This window comes from Tupaia chinensis, unplaced genomic scaffold (assembly GCF_000334495.1).
Source record: "Tupaia chinensis unplaced genomic scaffold, TupChi_1.0 Scaffold144015_1, whole genome shotgun sequence".
NCBI classification, from domain to species: Eukaryota; Metazoa; Chordata; class Mammalia; order Scandentia; family Tupaiidae; genus Tupaia; species Tupaia belangeri.
This window is the reverse complement of record NW_006203867.1, coordinates 124433-141599: the sequence shown is the minus strand read 5'-3', so window position 1 is coordinate 141599 and position 17167 is coordinate 124433. Positions and strand designations below refer to the sequence as shown.

General features: G+C 58.8%; 2 protein-coding genes across 2 annotated transcripts in view; one reads left to right on the top strand and one right to left on the bottom strand.

Moving 5' to 3' along the window:
- Positions 1-8463, top strand: part of PRODH (proline dehydrogenase 1) — a gene marked incomplete at both ends in the record, with an annotated part of 24546 nt that extends 16083 nt beyond the window's left edge. Inside the window, 7 exon segments of the mRNA XM_006165721.3 lie at positions 600-681; positions 2037-2129; positions 2230-2376; positions 3303-3478; positions 4673-4771; positions 8159-8247; positions 8330-8463. Coding sequence (XP_006165783.3) covers positions 600-681; positions 2037-2129; positions 2230-2376; positions 3303-3478; positions 4673-4771; positions 8159-8247; positions 8330-8463 — 820 coding nt within the window.
- Positions 8464-8645: 182 nt separating this feature from the next.
- On the bottom strand, positions 8646-17080 carry LOC102484310 (DiGeorge syndrome critical region gene 6 like). The gene is made up of 5 exons (XM_027767197.1): positions 16961-17080; positions 15005-15197; positions 11172-11272; positions 10379-10519; positions 8646-9988 (listed from the first exon to the last, which is right to left on the bottom strand). The coding sequence occupies exons 2-5, from the start codon at positions 15078-15080 to the stop codon at positions 9905-9907; spliced, it is 402 nt and encodes a 133-aa protein (XP_027622998.1). The 5' UTR covers positions 15081-15197; positions 16961-17080; the 3' UTR covers positions 8646-9904.
- Positions 17081-17167: the final 87 nt, after the last annotated feature.

Below are 17167 nucleotides of genomic sequence, written 5' to 3'. Positions count from 1 at the left end.
TGCCAGGCGCGTGTGTGTGCCCAAGATCCCGAGAGGAGAATGGAGGAGAAGGGATCGCGGCGTGGCCAGCTCCCTGGGGAATGATTTCTCGCTTTCTGTCTCTCTGTCTCTGTCTCTCTGGCAAGGGCATGCACCCTGTAGCAAAAACCTCTCATAAAAAAAAAAGCGCCCCCCACTTGAGTAGGGGAGGTGACTGGGGTGGCGAGGCAGGATCCTGTCCCCTCGCATGTGGCCCCTGATCCTTGGCCAGCCCTGCGTGCCGTGGCTTCCCCATGTTCAGCAGAATCCGTGTTCACCTCCTGCCTGGTCCTCCACGTTTGGCTGTTCCCTGAGCCTGACCCGGCCCCAGCCCATGCCCCTGGTGCTATAACCCCACTGCAGGCTGCGGGAACGTTTGCATTTGGGTTTTTAGTTGTCCTAGCAGAGCAATATTTATGTTTTATTTGTCTTTTAACACCAGGGTGGGTTTTGTTGTGGTTGGGTTTAGGGATGCTCTTTTCAGAATGGGCTGGTTTGGGGCCTGGGATTCCAGGACCTATGTGGGGCTGGACTGAGAAGCTGCCAGCCACCCCCCTCTTCTGACACTCCCCCTTCCTCAGCACCGTGGACCTGCTAGACTGGAGCAGCCTCATCGACAGCAGGACCCAGCTCTCCAAGCACCTGGTGGTCCCCAACGCCCAGGTCATGCCTCCCTCTCAGCACCCAGCTCAGCAGGGAGTTCAGTTTGCCACTTGTGTTCCCTGTTGCTACCCTGGGGGTGCTGTGTGATCCAGACCAGTGTCCCCTCAGCCCCCTGGAAACCTTTGTGGTCCAGGAGGAAAGTGACAAACCCACTGGTGGCCAGAGTGCTTGGTGGGACAGAGACCCATGCAAAGCCTTGAGGTACCACAAGAGAGGGTGTCAGAGAGGCCTTCCTCAACTGCTCCTTATGTATTGCAGCATCCCAAAATCTAGCCTGAAATAGCAGCAAACACTTCATGTCCCCATCATGGTTCTGGAGTTGACAGGGCTCAGCTGGGCGGTTGTGCACAGAGGGTGAGGGGTTCAGTTGTCATGGAGGTTGCTTCTGGCTGTTGGCCTGGGCTTCCTCTCAACACGGCAGCTGGGTTTCAAGCTGTTCTAGCTTAGCTTTGTTGAGAGCGAGTTGTTAGGCCCGGGGAAGGGGAATGAGACTGACTTCAGTGTGGGAGGGTGCTCGGGAATGGACTGCTGAAACTACCTGGCTGGAATGGAGGAAGTGTCCTGCAAACGCCTTCACACTCCCAGCGCCAACTGATGCAGGCTCAGCCCCAAACTCTGAGCTGCTGACCTGGAGCCCCGGGTTCAGCACATTCAGAGTGACTCAGCTCTGAATTGGAGACTTAAGCAAAGCCCACGTGTGTCTAGGTGCTGTGTATACCTCCGGACTGATGGAAGGGTGTGCTTGCCAACACTGGGAGTGCCCTGGGCTGCACTGGCAGGCCGGTGGGGCCAGCAGAGGCCCCAGTAGCATAGGCCCTTTGGGGGTGTAAGGGGAGGGGGTCCTGCCACTGTTGGCCTGCCTGGGTCCTTAAAGGCCACCAACCTGTGAGGGTACCTCTGTGCCCTGCCATGAATCAGTGTGTGTGGCATGGCTGCCCCATCTGCCCGTGGCCATGGGTTCTTCCTCCTGAGCCCTCCCTGCTCTGGCCAAGCCCTTCCATTGACTGGGTGGTCAAGGTCCACTTGCTTAGTGTTGAATGGAAGCCGAGGCCACAGGAGCCAACACCTTGGAGCACACGCCCAACCTGAGGCCAGCTGGTAGGGGCACCGAGCTCCCCCGGGCGTGGCGTTCCATGTTCGGGTTCCTGACTTCATGTCAGAGTGCAGGAGGGGCAGGGTGAGGCGGCTGGTCCTGGAGACAGTGCAAGCAGGCCGAGGTGGCCCTGCTGGCCCAACATATGGGGGGCTGAGAGGGGACCTGAGGGCAGAGAGCAGCATTGCTGGGAGATGGGGTCTGGCCTTGAGGCAGAGCCTCCCAGGTTCCGCTGTGGCCTGACCGCGTGCTGCACCCCCAGACAGGCCAGCTGGAGCCCCTGCTGTCTCGGTTCACCGAGGAAGAGGAGATGCAGATGACGAGGATGCTGCAGAGGATGGACGTCCTGGCCCAGGTATAGGTCAGCGGGCTGGGCTCTGTGGACCTGGGGCGCGCGCAGTGGGTGGTGCCCACTGAGCCACGCACACGCCCTCTCCCACCCCTGCACCCCTCAGAAGGCCACGGAGGTGGGCGTGCGGCTGATGGTGGACGCTGAGCAGACCTACTTCCAGCCGGCCATCAGCCGCCTGACGCTGGAGATGCAGCGCAAGTTCAACGTGGAGAAACCGCTCATCTTCAACACCTACCAGTGCTACCTCAAGGTCCGGACCCTGGGGCGCATCCTAGTCCCTCTCCTGTGTGGCCTGACTGGCTTTTCCACAGCAGGGGCACCCCTCATCCGAGTCCTGTGGCATCTATCTGGCCCTGCTCTGAGTGCGGCCGAGGGCTTGTGGAACTGACCTAGGAGGACGTGGGCGGGGCTCTCAGTGGCTGCTGGGTCCCCTTCACCCATCCGACCCTGGGCTGGCACTTGGGCTCTAGGGATGAGGCCCCTGCCAAACAGCCATGCTTGGCTCTTCAGAGGAGGCTGAGGCCAAGGGTGACAGCTTCACAGCACAGAGAAAGGTCCTGTAGGCCTCCTCATCCCCTTCGTGCCAGCCTCCCCTCTGGGCCTCTGGACCTAGACGCAACTGTTCTGGGGGCAGGAGGAAGACAAAGGCGCTTTTCAGAGTCCCCATCATGAGCCTTCAGCCCCAGATTTAGGAGGCCTCGTGATAATCATTTCCTTCCTCTTGCTTTTAGTCCACGGCCCTTTGAGAATCTGGTGAAAGCTCTGAGCCCCTCCCCAGATCACCTAGAGATGTGTATTTGGGGAGCCCAGGGGTGCTTCAGGGCAGGACCCCAAGCCCAGCCCTGGTTCAGCCCGAGGGTGCTAAACTGTGCCCACACGCCATGGGCAAGTCCAGAGCTTATAGAAGCACCCAGGCTCCTGGAGCACCTGGGTGGTGTGGGGTGCAGGTAGGTGCCCCAACCTGTGCTCCCAGTGCATGGTGCCTGCTGGCAGGTAGGGACAGAGGTCACAGGGCAGCCCCACCCCACCTGGCTCCCAGATGCCCTGAGCTGCACTTCTCTTAGTAGGTGCTGCCCAGCGTGGGTGCTCCCGGGCCCCGGGAGGTCTCCATCCCACCTTTGTCAAGGCCGGGCCAAGCTCCCTGACTCCCTGATGTTGGTGCCCCTGACCTCACAGGATGCCTATGACAATGTGACCCTGGACGTGGAGCTGGCTCGCCGCGAGGGCTGGTGTTTTGGAGCCAAGCTGGTGCGGGGGGCGTACATGGCCCAGGAGCGTGCCCGGGCTGCAGAGATCGGCTACGAGGACCCCATCAACCCCACGTACGAGGCCACCAACGCCATGTACCACAGGTGCGCCAGCCTGCTCCTACCTTCTGGGGCCGCCGAGGGACGGGCCCGGGCTAGGACCGGAATCCCCCCACAGGAGCGTGAGTGGTGTGTTCTGAGGTCAGAACTGGTATTTCTTCAGCTTTGTGTCCCTTTTTCAAAAACATCGAAGGTTTTTCTTTGGTTCCGTCTACTGAACAAAAGTGGCTGCGTCCCCCGTAGGTGGCCCTGACTGCACCCGGGCGTCCAGCCTGTGTGCTCTCTAGCTCCCTCTGCAGGTCAGTGGTTGTCCTGCTCCTGTTTTCTTTGCTCTGTTCATCTGGGTGGTCCTTTCACGGGGACCCAGAGACCGCCACTCACTTCCCCTCTCCTGGAGGGTGTGTTTGCACATTGCATTCAGAGGCCCTAAGCATCTCCTTGCAGGCCCCAGCTCCCTTCCTGGTAGCACCTGCTCCCGGGGGCCCAGGGTGCCCGTCCATCCGCACCACGCACATCTGCCCTGCCGTGTCGTGTTGACATTGCACGCTGTCCTTTGCCCCTCGCGTTTTTCATTTAACGCTCCACCTGCGCCGGCCCGTGTCAGCACACAGTGGCGTCCTTCCACCAGCGTGCCCTGGTCTCTGTTTATCTTGTCTTTGGTTTCCACCCGGTTGTTACGACAGGGACTCGCTGAGTGTCCTGTCCCCCTGTGCCATGCACACGTGCTGTCGGCAGTTCTTTGTGTCTGAGGCCACGGCTGTTGCGTGTTTCTGGAAAGGGAACTGCGGGTCGGGGACCATCAAGCCTGCTGACTGTCCTCACTGCACAGCACAGTATGGTCGTCACTGCCCCGGGGACAGAAGTGCCCACCCTGTCCGCCGCCTCCAGGGACCTGCTTCCCTTACCTCCTCACAGGGCTGCCAGTGCACTGTAGGGTCCCTAACCCAAGTCACCCAGCGTCCCCACCACCATGGAGGGATGGCCGTTTGGTGGGGGAGGCTGCGCCCCAGCTGGTTCTTCTCCACAACCCCTCTGAACCCAGCTGTTGCTTGCATGCTCTTGGTCATGAGTCTCTTCCATGACGTGCTGGAGAGGGGCAGATGCTGTGCCCATTCCGTCCGACACCGGGGGCACATGTGGGTGGAGCCAGCTCACTGGACAGCCCTGGGCCTGCCTGAGGCCTCCCCCACCGTCAGCCGTGCCGGCTGCCAGCCCAGGCTCACCTGGCACTCTCCCCAGGTGCCTCGATTACGTGCTGGAGGAGCTGAAGCAGAATGCCAAGGCCAAGGTGATGGTGGCGTCCCACAACGAGGACACGGTGTGCTTCACGCTGCGCAGGTCGGTGCTGCCCCGCCGGAGCTCTCGCCATGGCTGGGGAGGGAGCGTGGCCCAGGGCCGGGGCGTGTAGGTGATTGTCAGGCCTGCTGGGGTGCTCCGGGCGGTCTGTGGAACGAGCTGGCATGACAGATTCGTGCCCCATGGGCCCTGGGTCCAGGGGCGAACGTTCTAGACCCTGTACAGGAGCAGGAAGGCTGTCTGCAGTTATTCTGCCTTTTTTTTTTTTTTTAAATGAATACTTGACTTTGTAGTAAAGCTTCGAATTCAACATCTAGATTTCATTAGGTGATTTAAATAGCTTGTTGAAATGTACAAACACGGTGTTAAATCTTGGAGCCCCACAGGGGGCCTGGACTGCACTGCCTCATTTACAAACAGCTTCCCTCAACTCCTAAACTGCATTTGGAATTGAATGGAGTCTCTTTATTAGTATTTTTAAAAATCTTGCTAGAGGGAGAGTGTCCTCACTAGAGAGAGAGGGAAAGTGAGAGAGCACCCTCCGCAGGGGATGGCCACACCACGCTCCCTTCCCCTTCTCTTCTTTCTGCATGCGCATATACCTGGTGTGTTTTTCAAGGTCTGGGTTCGAGACTTGAACCGGGTAGTTAACCATGTGGGATCCAGCTGCCTTAACCACCGTGCCACTGGCTAGGCTTCTATATATTTTTCGTTTATTTCCTCCGTGAGAGAGAGGAGGAGGGAGACAAACACAGACCACAGACTAGAAGAGACGGCACCCACAGCAGGGCCTTCACACCACAGCTCACCCGGCCTCAGCCAGCCTTGGTCACCCGTGCCAGGTGTGACTCCGTGGCCTGCCCCCCGTGGGCCCAGCATTATAGAGCGCTGTAGTAACGCCGCACCACTGGCTGGTCTTTAAATGTTTGTCCCATGGAGCCAAACTTGAGTAGAATTCTAATGAGTCAAATACAAAACTAAGGTGAGATGAATTCTTTTTTTTTTTTTTTTTTTAGAATTATTTAATTTTGCTTACTATTTTAATTCACCAGAGACACAGAGAGAGGGAAAGTGAGAAAACAAGCTACCAGGTCCAGGATTTGAACCATGGTCGGCTATGTGGGAGTCCAGCGCATCAACCACCATGCCGCCACCTGCTGGCCCTCAAATGAATTCTTAAATATTCCTGGCTATTACCATGGTCACATCTCACACCCTGATCTAAGCAATGCCTGCACAGGGACCCTCACCCTCCCCGGGAGCCTGGCTAGTGACTCCACCCATAGTGGGAGGCCCTAATAGACAGGGCTCCCAGTGAAGCTGGGCAGTTGGGCCAAGAAGTCGTTGGACTCGGACCCTGACCAGAAACACAAGAGTCCACAGGCTAGTCTTCAAGGGCTAGCCTGGCCCCATCAGGAGGCCCCTGAATCTCCCGCTGAGAACCTGTCCTCACCATGCTGCCCCGTGGTGGCCTGCTAGCTGTTCTCTCTCTCCGTTCTCCGGAGCAGTAGCCAAGCTCCCTTCCTTTCTAGCACCCCCAGGACCTTGGGCTGGGCTCCCCGAGCGCCATGCTTCCAATGGTGGCCAAGAAGGCTCAGACCCTATAGGCCGTGGTCCTGTGCTCCTGCTCTGAGCATCTGGGGTCGCCTCTCCAGGGGCAGCTACGCTGTCTCTGGCCGGCTCCGGTCACCTCGCCACGCATTCAGGCACCTAACAGCCCAGGACGCAGAGTCTGGGGCGGCAGCTGGTGCCGTGGGTCGGCGGGTGGCTGGCTCAGCTGGGTCCCTCCTGTGCCTGCCGTCAGCTGGGGGCCGGCCGGCCCTTCAGGATCTCACTTGTGGCTGGGGCAACACAGGGCAGTACTATGGGTCCAGTGCCCTGGAGGCCGGCCTTCGCGATGTTGTGTGGTGGGTTCGGGCTTCCAGAAGCCCCGGAGAGGACAAGGCTTGCCATATCACGGTGGCCACTGTACCATTGGCCAGAGTCTGTCACAAGGCCAGGTCCAGATGTTAGGGGGAGACACCAGTCACACAGCAGAGGCCGTCCACACTGGCAAAGGAGGGGCCGTCGCTGTCCTTGCTGCTGCCGTGTACGTCCACCACAGCCTGAGACTCGGGCAGCCAGCCTGAGGTGGCCACGGGCCCATGCTCTAGTGAGGGGGAAAGACTGGAGGCCAGGTGACATGGTGGGGACTGCGGCCCTTAGATGGGCGGCCCAAACACTGGAGCCCAGTTCAGGGAAGGGGCTGCGGGCCAGCTGCCCGCAGAGGTCCCAGGAACGCTGGGGCACCAGGGGTGGGAGCCCTGAGACAGTGACCGTCACGGGTGGCCGGCTATGTGGGGAGGACCCAGCTGGTCATGCCCCGGGCTGGGGGCTCCAGAGTGTGCTGAGCCTGGACAGGGACACCTAGGAAGCCAGGAGGACATGGAGTCACCAGCCACCGACACTGTGGACCCTGGGAATTGTCTAAGATCCTTTAAGAGGTGGTGTGAAGAGTCGGGGCTCCCCAACATCTGAGCAGCTCTGTCTAATAGAAACTACACTTGATCGGGATCAGCAGTTAGCCTAATGGCTATGTCACTGGACTCAACCGCGGTTCGAGTCCCGCACCCGGTGGCTTAAACTCACACCGGGCGCGTGTGTGTGCGTGCCCAAGAACCCGAGAGGAAAATGGAGGAGAAAGGATTGCGGCGTGGCCATCCTCCCTGGGGGTAATTTCTCGCTTTCTGTCTCTCTGTCTCTCTCGGGCTGGCTGGCGTGTGCACGTGCCCTATAGCAAAAACCTCTCCAAAAAAAAAAAAGAAACTACACTTGATCTTAGCCAAAAGGCCAAGAGACATACCTAACAGAAGCATGATGTGAGCCGTATCTGTCATCTTTCATCTAATAGCCACATCAAAAGAAAAAGGTGATCATGCCAAGAAAACACTTTATTTGACCCAGTGCACCCAAAGTACAGTATTTACAGTTTCTGTGTACACTCAGACCTTCAGGAAAGCTACGGGATGTCCCAACCCCCACATGCATCTGACACATGGCCACTTTCCAAGGACTTGGGCCATAAGTGGCAAGTGGCTAGGTCCGGGCAGAGCAGCCGTGGAGACGGCGCAGTGGGGCAGCCTGCACGGGGAACCTGGGGTGGAGCCAGGGACCAGTCATAAAAGGAAACTCAGAGGGGCTCCAGGCGAGCCATGGGAGCAGGGGGGAGCTTCCCTGGGCCCCAGGATGTGTGCTCTGCCCTGTGGGTCCAGGGCGCTGGGAGGGGATGGAGGGAACCCTGCTGGCCAGGACCAGGGGCCTCCAGAGAGCTGTGGCCTGGGAGCAGCGGAGTCCTGCAGAGGCTGCGGCTGGAGTGTGTGCGTGCATGTTGGGGGCCTAGGGTGGCAGGAGGGGCCGGCTGCTCACCTGCCGGGCCTCCCTCCCTCACAGGATGGAAGAACTGGGCCTGCATCCTGCCGACCGCCAGGTCTACTTCGGACAGCTGCTGGGCATGTGCGACCAGATCAGCTTCCCGCTGGGTGAGCTGGGCCCCCTGGGCTGGGCCGGGGCAGGGTGCCCGGTGCCGGGGGCTGGGACTCACAGCATGTGCCGTGTGTGCAGGCCAGGCGGGCTTCCCGGTGTACAAGTACGTGCCCTACGGCCCCGTGATGGAGGTGCTGCCCTGCCTGTCCCGCCGTGCCATGGAGAACAGCGGCATCATGAAGGGCGCCCAGCGGGAGCGGCAGTTGCTCTGGGAGGAGCGCAAGACCGGTGACCTCTTCTACCGCCCGGCCTAGATGCAGCTTTGCCACCACTGCCGCGTTTGGGCCCTTAGTCCAGGGCAGGGATTTGGAGGGGGGTCTGGGTGACCCTGGGGCCCCCAGCACAGCTGCAGCCCAACCCCCACCACGACCTCACCAGGATCGAGTCCTGTGGGGCGGGGGGCAGCTGCGTCCGTGTCTTTCCCACCAGCTCTGCCCAGGGCGTGGGTGCTTAGCTGTGGGCCGGGTCCAACCCTGCAGAGCTGCCCTTCAGTGAGTGGGCATGGGCCCCACCTCTGTCATCCCCCGTATCCCGGGACTCAAAGGACTGCCTCCTGCCCTGTCTGACCTACACTCTCCGAACCCTGCGTGTGGGGAGCAGCCAGGCCGGGGAAGCCACCTGGTCAGTAAACCACTGTTCACGGCCCAGAGCCATCGGCTACCTCGGTGTCATTGCGGGGTGGGGCCAGCTCTAGGCAGCAGAGGGGCACTGGGATGGAAGCCTCACCTTCAGGCTCTGGCCTCTGCCTGCCCCTGGGGGCCAGGCCCACCATGGGTGGGGCAGGCAACACCTGTCTGGCTGCCATGCCAAACCAGCCACCTGGGGGGCAGATACCGCTCACCCTGATTTTGCAACCCAGGGCCCATGGGCTCAGTCAGCACAGAGGGCATGCAGGCAGCTGCTGGGCTATGCTCCGGGGGTGGCCTGTACTCCCACTCAGGCCCTGGGCCTTCCCCCTTAAGGCTTTGCCCCAGCAGCCTCTGGCCTGCATAGGCCCTTGACCAAGCTGCTCACAGCCCCAGCCCTGCAACACAGCAGGCTGGGTGGGGATATAGGGGAATAGCTGTCACAGTGTCATGGGACCAGGAGGCTCCAAGTCAGTCCTAGAGGACTGGAGATGGTGGGAGGCACAGCAGGGAGGGGAGCCCAGCAGAGGCCTCTGTGTAGTGGGGCCGCATCTGGGGCTGTGCTCAGACCAGGTGAGGGCCGGACCTGAGCCCAGTTGCAGCAGAAACCCCCTGCCACAGAGACCACAGGGAGCTGTCCTGAGGAGTCTTTATTTCTCTGTCACTCAGAGCCTCCTGCCTTGGGCTGCAGCCACCGAGGGAGGGGCCGAGCTGTGAGCGAGCGCTGAGCCTGGGCCTGGCGGAGGCTGGAGGGTGCCCGTGGAGTGAGAAGGTGCTGGAATGTCCAGCCCTACTCCGCCCACCCCAGGCAGGCTACTCCTCTGTGACACATCTAGCGCTTTGACAGAAAACCCAGATGGGTGGGAGACAGGGCAGCGAGGACCCGCTGGGGTCTCCTCAGAAGGCCGCCCCTGCAGGCAGCTGGAGGACAGTGGCCAAACCTCATGGGGATGAGCGCCGCTCGGCTTCCTGCTGCCTGTGGTGATGGTGGGATGCGCAGGAGGTGGACAGCGGGGACCTCGTCTGGTCACAGGGCTGCCTGCCCCGCCTGGCAGCCCCTCTGCTGCAGCTTCCGGATCAGCTCTAGCAGGTTCATCTGCAGCGTCAGCTCCTGGGAGACCGAGGGGCCAGAACGACTCTCTGTGCCCCTGGTCCCACCCAGAGGGAGCCACGGCTGCAGCCGGCCAGGAGGAACGGAAATGGGCCCCCACCCCCGGTAGGGCCAACAGTTCCCTGCTGGGTACTCGGTGGGGCGTGGAGGGGAGAGGAGACAGGTCTTCCCGTGTACCCCCCTTAGCTAGGGTGCAGTTGGCAGGGGAGGGGCATGTCCCCACGGTCAGTCGTGCCCTTTCCTGTGGGCAGAAACCCTTCCTGGAGTCTCAGCTCCATCTTAATCCCCACCCCCTCAGTCCCCCACCCTCACCCCAGGCCTGGCTCCCCAGATGGAACTGGGCCTTTAGGGACCAGTGGCATCTGGGCCGGGGTAGGCCCAGGTGCTGACCTGAGGGTTCGTGGTCACGTAGAAGCCGGCCACCCCTGCCTTCTCGAGTGTGCTCTGCTGGTCGGCCACCTTCCGGTCCAGCTCCAGGACGATCTTCCGGTCCATCGCCCTCTGCTCCTCACGGATCCGGTGCTCCACGGCCTGCCGTGACGAGCAGGGACAACCCAGGCTCGGCCCTGCCCCTCCGCGGTCCCCGCCTCAAACTCTGCTGTGGCCTGCACTCTGCACTTCGCATCCATCCCAGCAGCCCAGCCCCAGGCGGGAACCACGGCTGTGTCCCCACCACACCCAGGCCTCCGCCTTCTTCCCGTCATTCTGAAGCCTGCAGGGCTTGGGGAGGCCCCCACATGCCCAGCTGGGCGCTCCAGCACATCTGTGTCTGCCCTGCCTGGGCTCGTTGGTTAAGGGCCTGTCTCCACCTATCTCTGAGCTCTGGGAGGATTAGGGCCTCTCCCTGCTGGCCCTGTCACCCTGCCAACGTCCTTGCACCCCGGAGGCCACCAAACTCCCCACTCAGCACCTGCTCCGTGCAGACCCTGGGGCAAGGAGGTGCTGTGTCAGGGCAGGGCGGTAACAGATGAGCCTTGGTGTCCACACAGCCAGGGCACCCGGAGCCTCACACATGGGGCAGCCACATGCTGGGACCCGCCAGGCCTCAGAGGCCCACCCTGCCCTTGTCAGCAGAGCCAGGCAGTGCCCAGAAGGAGGCGCTGAGCCCAAGCCCGCCCCCCGAGCCCCCCGTACGCCCAGAAGGAGGCGCTGAGCCCAAGCCCGCCACCCGAGCCCCCCGTTTCTCCAGCTCCCGCTGCTGAGCTGCCTGGAGCACAGGCAGGTTGTGGGGGCGGCAGGCCTGCTGGGCCTCCTGGTGCTTCTGCCGCAGCGCCTGCCTGAGCACTGGGAAGGGGCAAGAACCCGTCAGCAGGTGGGGAGAGGGCCCAGGGCCCAGCTATCTTGGCGCCTGAACTGCCAACCCCCACCCCACAGCAGCCAGTCCAAAGGGGGCGATGGGAAGCCTGGCCCCCTGACCTCACCCCATGCTGAAGTTCTGCACTGGGAGCTGGGCAGACCTCTGGCCCACGCCAGGGCCGCTCAGTTCTCCCGGGCCTGCCCTCATTCCGGGCAGGGCCTCCCTTTGTCAGAGGGACCCCAGAAGATACAGGATGCTGAAGGAGGGGGGGCGGGGAAGGCTGGCATCGGGTGGGATCAGAGCTGCAGTCATGGCAGGGGGTGGAGGAGGTGGGTGGGAGAGAGGCTTCTGCGTTATAGAGGCTTCTTGGCTCATGATCACGGGCAGCAGTCCTAGGTGTGGCCTGCCCTAGCACCCATGGGACACTAGCATCCAGCAGGCCACCCAGGCAAATGCCTTAGGGAGGAGGGGAGGATGAGAGGGCCCCCATGCGGCAGTATGGGGCCTCTTCTGCAGGGGTGTGGCTGTGCCTCTAATCCCTGATGCTCTGCCCTTCAGCGTGGGCCACTGTCCGCCCTCTCCCGCCCCCAGCAGCTGGAGGAAGCAGGGTGGGCACAGACCCGGCAGGCCCAGGCTGGGATGAACCTGCAGAGGCTCTGTGCTGTGGAGCAGAGCCCCAGGTCCCCACGAAGCTGCCACAAACACACCTGTGCAAACTGACTAGTCTGACAAGGGGACGAATCCACCATCCCGAACAGAATCCACCACTCGGTGCAGCCTGGGCCGGGCCAGCAAGCGTCCAGCAGCTCCATCTCACCGGGAAGGAGGGGAGGGAACACTAGACCCAGTGCTCTGTCCCTGAGACCTCAACTACAGTGTTTCTGGGGAGAGTCCGTGAGGGTCCCCGCAGGGTGCCAGGCCCTCACTGTGCCCACAGCCTTCGCCATGTCCAGTCCTCGGCTTTGTGCAGCCTTCCACAATGGCTCATCACACTAAACGTGTTTGAAACCAAGAGCCACCCTCGGGACAGCTCCATAAATGAAGGAACAAGCAAGAGACTCCCTAATTGTCTGGTTCCGGCTACACGAGGTGCAGGCAGGCTGCCAGGAAACAGACAGATGCAGGGAAATGTCGCCTCCTTCACTCCATTTATCAAACGTCGCTAGGAGTCCCAGGCTGGCGCCCGGACCCCACTGGGTGAGCAACTGAGAGGAAAGAGGAAAGCAGATGGCGAGATGGCGGCTGCCCGGGCAGAAGGGACCCCACCTCACCACGGCTAAGGAAGCAAAGGCAGCCACAGCCAGCCGTCCCTGCACCAGCCGGGAGCAGGAGGAGCCGCGGAAAGTGAAGGCAGCTCATCCACTGCCTCCCCGGCCTCACCCTGTCCCGAAGCCCTGCCCTGGGAAACTGAGTAACCCTGCCCAGGTGGGGCCCCTCGGAGGGCAGTACGACCCTGTTGAGGGTTCCTCCCTCTCTCCCTCATGAAAGAAACCTTTTAAAAAACGGGTAATAAGGGGCCGGAAGGTGATGTGGTAGTTAAAGGCTCTGGACTTTCACATGACCGACCGTAGTTCAAGTCCCGGACCTGGTGGCTTGCTTTCTCACTTTCCCTCTGTGTCTCTGATCAAACTGGAAAATAATAATAAAGTTAAATAAAATAGTGCTTTAAAAAAATCGCCTTTAAATAATGGGTAATAAGGGGACCAGCAGGTGGCATGGTGGTTAAGGCACTGGACACTTCCACAGGGCCGACTATGGTTTCAAGTCCTGGACCTGGTGGCTTGCTTTCTCACTTCCCCTCTCTGTCTCTCTCTGGTCAAAATAAATGAATGAATAAATAAAATCAAAAGAAATTAAATAATTCTTTAAAAAGATGTTAATATAATTTTTTTCAATTGCCAGAGGGCACGTGTGCTAGCCAGAGAGAGAGAGAGGAGAACCCCCCCATGGGATGTGGTCACACTGCAATCCTCTATTCTCCATCCTGCTGGAATTTGGGGGAAGACCCCCAGAGGACTACCCCCGCAGCACAGCATGTTTGTTCCACCCCCAGGAAGATCTGAGCTGTGTGGTCAGCCAGGTGATCTGGCTCCCTTAACCACTAGGTATAGAGTAGGTGCACTCACCAAACAGAGAGAAAGAAAGCGAGAAATTACCCCCCACGGGGGATGGCCACGCCAATCCCTTCTCCTCCATTCTCCTCTCGGGATCTTGGGCACGCATGCACATGTGCCCATGTGAGTTTAAGCCACTGGGTCCGGGACGCGAACCACGGTCGACTATGTGGGAGTCCAGCGACACAGCTGTTACGCCAACTGCTAGTCGCCCAAAATCGATTTTTAAAAATTAAAAGAAATGTCAAAATAGGACCAGCTGATGGTGTGATGGTTAAGACAGCTGGTTCTCACATGGCTAACTGAACAGTTCGAGTCTTGGACCTGGTGGCCTGAAAAACATGCTGGGTGCGCGTGTGTGTGTAGCCAACATCCCAAGACAAGAACTGAGAAGGAACTGCGGTGTGTCCACTTCTATCTCTCTGTTTCTCTCTGGCAAGCACACGTGTCCTATAGCAGAACTGAAAAATAAAATAAACCAGGCTCCATGGAGAAATGGCTGGTCCCAGGATGGAGGCAGGGAAAGAAAGAATGAGAAACAAGGGACCAGCAGTTAACGTAATGGCTATGTCATTGGACTCCCATGTAGTCAACCGCGGTTCCAGTCCTGGACCCGGTGGCTTAAACTCACTCTGGGCGCATGTGCGTGCGTACCCAAGATCCCGAGAGGGGAATGGAGAAAAAGGAACTGCGGCGTGGCTATCCCTCCTGGGGGGGGGGGGATTTCTTGCTTTCTGTCTCTCTGTCTCTCTCTCTCTTGGGCAAGCACACAGGTCCTATAGCAAAAACCTCTTTAAAAAAAAAAAAAGAGAAACGGTGAGCTGAATACTTTCCTATACCAGAAAGCAAGGGATTGCTCAAAGAATGGTGGAATGCATCAAAAGGGAGCCAGCCTGAAGCTCCCCCACTGGCCAGACCTGCACATCTGAGCACTGAAAAAGAATGACCTGGCACAGTTTGAGTATTAAAAAGAGAAACGAGTATTCAAAGAATGCCGACCCACATACTATAGGTATCTTATATCTTGACACAAATGCTCAAAAAGACAATTGCCTAAACCTTTTGGGAAGAAGTCATAGTTGGTTCTGCACAAACTCTTCCTGGAAACATGAAGTGAAAACTCACCCCGTGAGGCCAGCCTTACCTCGACACCCAAACCAGACGAAGACATCGAAACTGCAACCAATGCCCATGGTGAATACAGAGGCAAAAGTTCTTAAGGTTTTAGTCAATCCAACCCAATATGTAAATAAATACATGAAGTCGCTGGGAAAGTCGTGACATAATTTTCTAAAAAAACACGTGTCATGGCTTTCTCGACCCAATATATAACCCCAAAAGGATTGATCCCAGCAACGCAGCTGATCCCAGGAACTCAAATATCAATGTAACCTACCATAGTAACAGAAAAACCACCTGACCATGTCACTAGGTGCTAAAACAGGATTGGACAAAACCTAACGTCCCCTTCTGGGAAAAAAAATGCACGAATTCTGGGCCAGAGGGTAATCACGTGTCCTCACGGGGAGAGGGCTCAGCATCAGGAGGAGCTGGTGTTTTTTTTTTTTTTTTTTGGCTACCACCACTGCATCTAATCAGGCCTACCTCCTGCCCACTTCACAGGAAACACGAGGATGGAGAAACAGGTTAAATGACAGCAGGGGGAAGCAGGCCAGCACATCTAGAGGGAGGATATCCTGCAGGAAGAATGCCCGAACACTTCAAAACGTCAGCCCCACGATGAATGTTGCAGAAGCAGAGAACAATGGCGTGAACTGGATCATGACGGGACCAGATCCTTATAAAGTGACAATTTGACCCAAGTTAGGTAACGTGATAACAGACAAAAGGCCAGAGACACCCGAACAGTTAACCTCTCCGGAGGCTACCACCGTGATGGTGTAGGGCAGTACTCTTATTCTAGAACACGTGTTCCCAGTCCCAGGCCAAGACTGGCCCTCACTGCGGTCTGGAGCCCTTTTTTGGTTGTCACGACCTGGGGAGGGTGCCTCCCCCCACCCTGCAACGCACAGGATGTTTCACCACATTCCGGCCACAGATACCAAGGGCTGTGTCGAAAATCTTGGTGAAGGGCTAACGGTGTCACATTATTTAGGGGTATAAAGAACCTAGGGACCAGCAGTTAGCATCATGGTTATGTCGCTGAACTCCCATGTAGTTGACCGCGGTTCGAGTCCCGGACCTGGTGGCTTAAACTCACGCTGGGTGCGTGTGTGTTATTTCTTGCTTTCTGTCTCTCTGTCTCTCTCTGTCTGTCTGGAGAGCGCACGCGCCCTATAGCAAAAACCTCTCCAAAACAAAAGAAAACAAAAAAGAACCTCATGTTAAATACGGAATCTAGGCAGAGTAGGCAGGGTATTGGTTATATTATTATGTCAACTCTTTGAAAGGTTTGAATTTTTGTTTTAAGAAGTTTGGGGAAAAATAAAATAGCAGAGGTGGACACCTGAAAGAGCACCGGGAGCTGCCCAGTATACTTTGCAGGAAAGGGCTCCGGTGGGGCCGAGGGACCAGCAGTTAACCTAATGGCTATTTCGCTGGACTCCCATGTAGTCAACCGTGGTTCGAGTTCCGGACCCGGTGGCTTAAACTCACACTGGGCGCGTGTGTGTGCGTGCCCAAGATCCCGAGAGGAGAATGGAGGAGCAGGGATTGCAGCGTGGCCATCCCCCCTGGGGGGTGATTTCTCGCTCTCTGCCTCTCTGTCTCTTGTCTTTCTGGTGAGGGCACGCACCCTATAGCAAAAACCTCTCCAGAAAAAAGAAAAAAAAAGGAAAGGGCTCTGGTGTGGCTGGGCAGTGGCTCAAGTAGGAAGTTCTTAAGAGTCAGCTGGTGTAATGGCTACGTCGCTGGACTCCCATGTACCGGTTCGAGTCCGGATCCGGTGGCTTAAACTCACTCCGGGCACGTGTGCGTGCATGCCCAAGATCCCGAGAGGAGAATGGGGGAGAAGGGATGGGGGAGAAGGGATTGTGGCGTGGCCATCCCCCCTGGGGGGTGATTTCTTGCTTTCTGTCTCTCTGGCGAGCGCGCGCCCCCTATAGCAAAAAAAAAAAAAAAACTAAAAAAAAAGGGGGGGGGTAGGTCCCTGAAGGAGCCACTGGGAACAGTGCTCAAGAATTTGATGAGCAGTCTGTGTGGTGCTGTACGAGGCCAGAGAGGGAACTGCTAAAGGGCGCGGCAGAGCTGTCAAGCGACACTCAGTGCCGGGGACATGGGCCAATCCAAGCACCCAGGCCTTGAGCATCCTGTCTAGAAGGGGCTGGCGGCACAGGGAAGCCGAGGAGGAGGAGGAGGAGGAGGAGGAGGTTTCTCAATGTCATGCTAAGAATGGGATTGTGCGACTGACAACAGTGGTTCGACCCCCTGGCCACCAAAACGGGACACTCGAAAGCTCCGTGCACTTGAGGCGGCCAATCTCAAAGACCTCTGCCGAGGAACGCCAGGCACCCGGGGAAAGGCCCGACCTGCACAGGGGCTGAGCGCTTCCCAGGCGGGGCCGTCTCCAGGAGTGTGCGCCGCCCCGCCGCCCCCGCGCACCTCGGTGCTCGTTCTGCAGCCGCAGGCGCTGGTTGTACAGGCTCTTCTCGGTGAGGTGCTGGATCTCCAGCAGCCCCTGCACGATCTCGAACACGGTGCCGTCGAGGAGCGCCAGGGCCAGGTCGCTGAGCGTGGTGTAGGACAGGCGCTGCTGGAAGGAGCTGCGGGCAGAGCGGAGCGGGGCGGTGAGCGCCGCGGCGCCGGGTG